This window comes from Notothenia coriiceps, unplaced genomic scaffold (assembly GCF_000735185.1).
Source record: "Notothenia coriiceps isolate Sejong01 unplaced genomic scaffold, NC01 NC01_scaffold00003521, whole genome shotgun sequence".
Classification (NCBI taxonomy): domain Eukaryota; kingdom Metazoa; phylum Chordata; class Actinopteri; order Perciformes; family Nototheniidae; genus Notothenia; species Notothenia coriiceps.
The window spans coordinates 591,792-596,265 of NW_011336222.1; the positions used below are offsets into that span (position 1 = coordinate 591,792).

At 39.3% G+C, this 4,474-nt stretch overlaps 1 protein-coding gene across 1 annotated transcript in view; it reads right to left on the reverse strand.

Annotated features, from left to right (window-relative positions):
• The window catches only part of LOC104941569 (rho-related GTP-binding protein RhoC-like), a gene marked incomplete at its 5' end in the record, with an annotated part of 4,841 nt that extends 1,657 nt beyond the window's left edge, over nucleotides 1-3,184 (reverse strand). Inside the window, 2 exons of the mRNA XM_010766689.1 lie at nucleotides 978-1,108; nucleotides 3,043-3,184. Of these exons, the coding sequence (XP_010764991.1) occupies nucleotides 978-1,108; nucleotides 3,043-3,184 (273 nt within the window). The remainder of the gene's footprint in view (nucleotides 1-977; nucleotides 1,109-3,042) is intronic.
• Between the last annotated feature and the right edge of the window lie 1,290 nt (nucleotides 3,185-4,474).

Genomic DNA, 4,474 nt, shown 5'->3' on the forward strand with positions numbered 1-4,474 from the left:
TACCCAAATCTCTAAAAAAGGGGCTGCAACGGATCTGATACAGACTGATCCAGATTTGAACACTTTTATGTCGTCACAGAAGTTGCGCTACGGCTATTGGGCCAACTCCACCAATCAGGAGGAGACAGCCACGGACATTTGCGCTGGAGACGCTGTAGTACATATTTCAGGCCACCAGATGGTGCTGTTCTCACAGAATCCGAGTGTGAAAGGCAGTGTTAAATTGAGCGAAATGAGGAATGGCTAAAATGCATGATCTGTTTGGTATTTTGAAAAATGAAAAGTATAAATATGCCTTATATAGCTATGGTCCTACACTATATTATTCATTATAGCATGATAGGTCCACTTTAAGAATTGACTGAACTATTCACAAGTATTTACATTTTATAAAAATGTCAAACATCTCATGGGAAATGAATACACCTTTTCATTTGTCTGACTGTTGAGTTATTTCCCACCCCCTTCCTGTCCATAGTAAACTCCAGTATCCATGAATCTCCAGATTTAGTGATTTATTTAGGTTTGGATGAACTGAATAAAGCACTCATTTATAACTTGACAAGGTTCTCCTTAAACTATTTTAAAAACGTGGATCAGATTGCTAATCCATCGGCACACAGCTAAAAGTTGTCTGACCTCATGAAGGGTTAACATTTTAGAGATAAGTGGTTCTCACATGACCGCGATGTTACAAACATGCTGATCTTAAGAATCTATGATGTATTGCCGTAGATTAAACGACCCAACAGAGTATATATATAGTAAAAATAGCTTATTAAAAAAAACAGCTGCAATAAAATCCAACATTCAACTAAATGCAGCAGTAAAACTAGTCCCGAACATGATATAATAGTACAACATTGACAGGGAACCTTTTTTTTGTAATACTTTAGGCACAAGGTTGGTGATAATACTAACAAAATTATACTTAAATATGTATTTTAAAAAGGATACAGAAACACACACACACACACCTGTTTCATCTTGGCCAGCTCTCTGCGTGTGTGTTCATCATTCCTAAGGTCCTTCTTGTTACCCACGAGAATGATGGGGACGTTGGGACAAAAGTGTTTGACTTCGGGCGTCCATTTCTCAGGAATGTTCTCTAGAAGGATGAAGAAGAAAAAAGTAAAGTCATTATGCAGCAAATTCCAGACTTCTTTCCCTACATGGCCAGTGGGGAAAGGCCCTCACCCTTTCCCTTGGGACTGCACAGACAAACATTGAGAGGTCGCTGACCCCTCCCTGATACATGCTGGAAGCCAAACCTTGTGCTGTCCTGGAGGAGATGCCAGAATACGATAGAGTAGGCATCCCATCTGGAGCAAAGCCCATATCTAAAAACCTCGAGGGAGAAAGCCTGAAGTACACGTGACATTTCCTACGTACGCTTCGAAACCCTCCCAGCAAGAGCAGCTACGTTAAAGCCCAAACATGTGTTTGTTGTTCTTGTTCCCTCCTTGTTAATGTAGAAACAAATACATCTCTTAAAGTGCAATTGTCTATAAAATAACCATTCATCAGAAACAATTAAAAAGAGGTCAACCTTGAGAACTGTTTATAGGTTCTTCTTTTAACTTCCCGTTGAATAAACATTTTCGCTTTCAACTGTATTTAAGTTACAACTTCCTAATGATTTATTCAAACTAGTTAAGCTGCGAAACAGTCATGTGTTAAGAAGTGTGGAATCAACTCATTTACTGACTAAACCACAACAGTAAACAGCCGTCTTAATGGCAGCCAGATTAATTACACCAATGGTTTAATCACACAAACACCATCTGAATAAGTTATCATGAAATGGATCATTCATTGCATGATGTCTGCCAAAAGGTTGAAATCAGGAAAATGTACTGGAAAAAACATAAATTATTCAAAAAGGGGAAAAACTCAGAGAGTGCAGTATATTTCACTCATTGTGGTTAAAAAGGTGGAAATATAATGGAGCATTTGCCAAATTGCCTTCCTGCATCTCTATTGATTATCACTCTTTCAAAGCACAGTTTTCTATGCTCAGAGGCAACTTCCGTTATCAGTTTCATATATCAGAGCAGTGTTTCCCCTACCATTGTCTATATATATATATATATATATAGCACCAAATTGCAACTAATCTATATCTACTGTCCCTTTTCACATTGAACATGTGCTCTTATATTAAAGGTGACCTATCATGCAAAATGCACTTTTGTACGTCTTGTATACATGAATATGTGTCCCCGGTGTTCCAGGGAACTCACCAAGTGTCAGAAAACACAACCCTCTCTATTTTCCTCCTTACCCAAATCTCTAAAAAAGGGGCTGCAACGGATCTGATACAGACTGATCCAGATTTGAACACTTCTATGACGTCACAGAAGTGGTGCTACGGCTATTGGGCCAACTCCACCAATCAGGAGGAGACAGCCACGGACATTGTCGTTCGAAAGCGCTGGAGACGCTGTAGAACATACGCCAGGCCTGTAGATGGTGCTGTTCTCACAGAATCAGCCCATGAAAAGACAGTGTTAAATTGAGCGAAATGAGGAATGGCTAAAATGCATGATCTGTTTGGTATTTTGAAAAATAAAAAGTATAAATATGCCTTATATAGGTATGGTCCTGCACTATATTATTCAAATATAGCATGATAGGTCCACTTTAAATAAACTAAACACTTTCATTTTAAGTTTAGTGTTTTTGACCCTAAGAAACACTGATGCATTAATCAATAACAATAATCCACAGCTCCTCTCTCTGCTCCAGAGGATTTAAAAAAATATATATATATCCCAATTTCACCCCCCCTCCCACGCTCAGGCAGCACTCCCCCAAAGCAGTAAACCTAGGGGAAACACTGCAGTGATACAGTAGCATCAGCAATATCATTGTTTTTGCATCTGTGAATTAAACCCACAATGGACTTTTTCAAGTTACCAAATCAAAGAACATTTATCCATTTTTGAAGTCACTGACTTTTATTCCTGAAAATGACAGAATAATTCAGAAAATGTTACTTTCAGTGTTGCTCGTGTGTTAGCAATTTGTGTGTGACCTTACCTAAACTGTCAGGGCTGTCTATGGAGAAACACATGAGGATAACATGCGTGTCGGGGTAGGAGAGAGGCCTCAGCCTGTCGTAGTCTTCCTGACCTGCTGTGTCCCACAACGCTAACTCCACCTGAGGAAACGGTAAGAGAAATCACAGCTACTAACTAGAAACTCAATTTGAGACATCATCAAAACAAAGAAGGACTTTCCCACTTCATCAACAGCAGGATGAAGAGACAAAGACAAAATGGGCAACAAGAAACAGAACAGAAAACAGAAAAACTTGAGGGAGGAAGGAAAAAGGATTTGAAACAATTAATTCCTAAAAAAAAACTAGTCCCCAGAGACATGGTTCCCACAAGATGTTCTTAGGTTGTTTGTCAACTTCTAGAAGTACCAGAGTGCCTGACCTGTTCCAGATTTTAAAAAACACAGAGAAAAAAAGCATTGGAGTTCAGCCGGGTCAGAAGCACATAATGGCAATTCAAGTGGAAAGTAGAAATGTCTTCTAGTAGCGGCTTTGCATACATCATCTAGATTTTGGCTTAAGAGTCTCCATATGGCTTTGGTCTGTTACTTTGACTGCAATCATAGTTCCTAGTTTATCTTGTGTCCTGCTGATTTAATCACTAAACAACCTTGTAAACATGACAACCACAGCCTCACTGGCAGTTTCCATGATATATCAGCAGGCTGAGCTGAGCCACATCTCCTGTTCGGGGAAACTGGGCAACACCAAAACATGACCAAGCCTTTTCCATTTCGGCTGCTTTTGGAATCTTTTACCATTGAGTGTCTCTCAGGAGCCGGCCTCCATCTGTGGCCTGGCTAAACTCCTCCTTGAAGCTTTTGGTTGTTGTAACCATAACTTAATATGATATAGGAATATAACTAGTGACACTGTTTCACTGACTCATGCAATATTTCATTCATATTTTTAAATGCACCCGTCTACCACAGTTCAGAGGCTTATAGTACAGTCCATCTTGTATTATGCCGCACAGGAGGCAGGGACAGGAAATGGGACATTAGTCATGTTGAATGGGGGGTGCGTTTCAACACATGGAAGGAAGGTGGCACTGATTCATTTCCTGTTGTTGGCTGGAGGTCTGGCGCTTTATAACAATGAAAGAAAACACACATTTCCTAACAATAGGCATTTTCCCAACGGATCTTGATGGTGCTTGGTTCTCAGCAGCATTGTTGGTTGAGGTGCTCCCACATTTAGCTTTATAATCCACTCTGAACTATATAAATCCATTCATAAAAACCTAATGTTCATGTCTTAGCATTTTAAAGACTGGGAAATTTTGATTTAGGACATTTGGAACTTTCTCTTTGCATTGCATTTTGTAAAATGTTAAATAATTCATCCAGTTTTGGCCTCAAACTGTTATTGAGATGAGTTCATTTGAGAAGTTTAGAGGGAAAATGGTTCCTT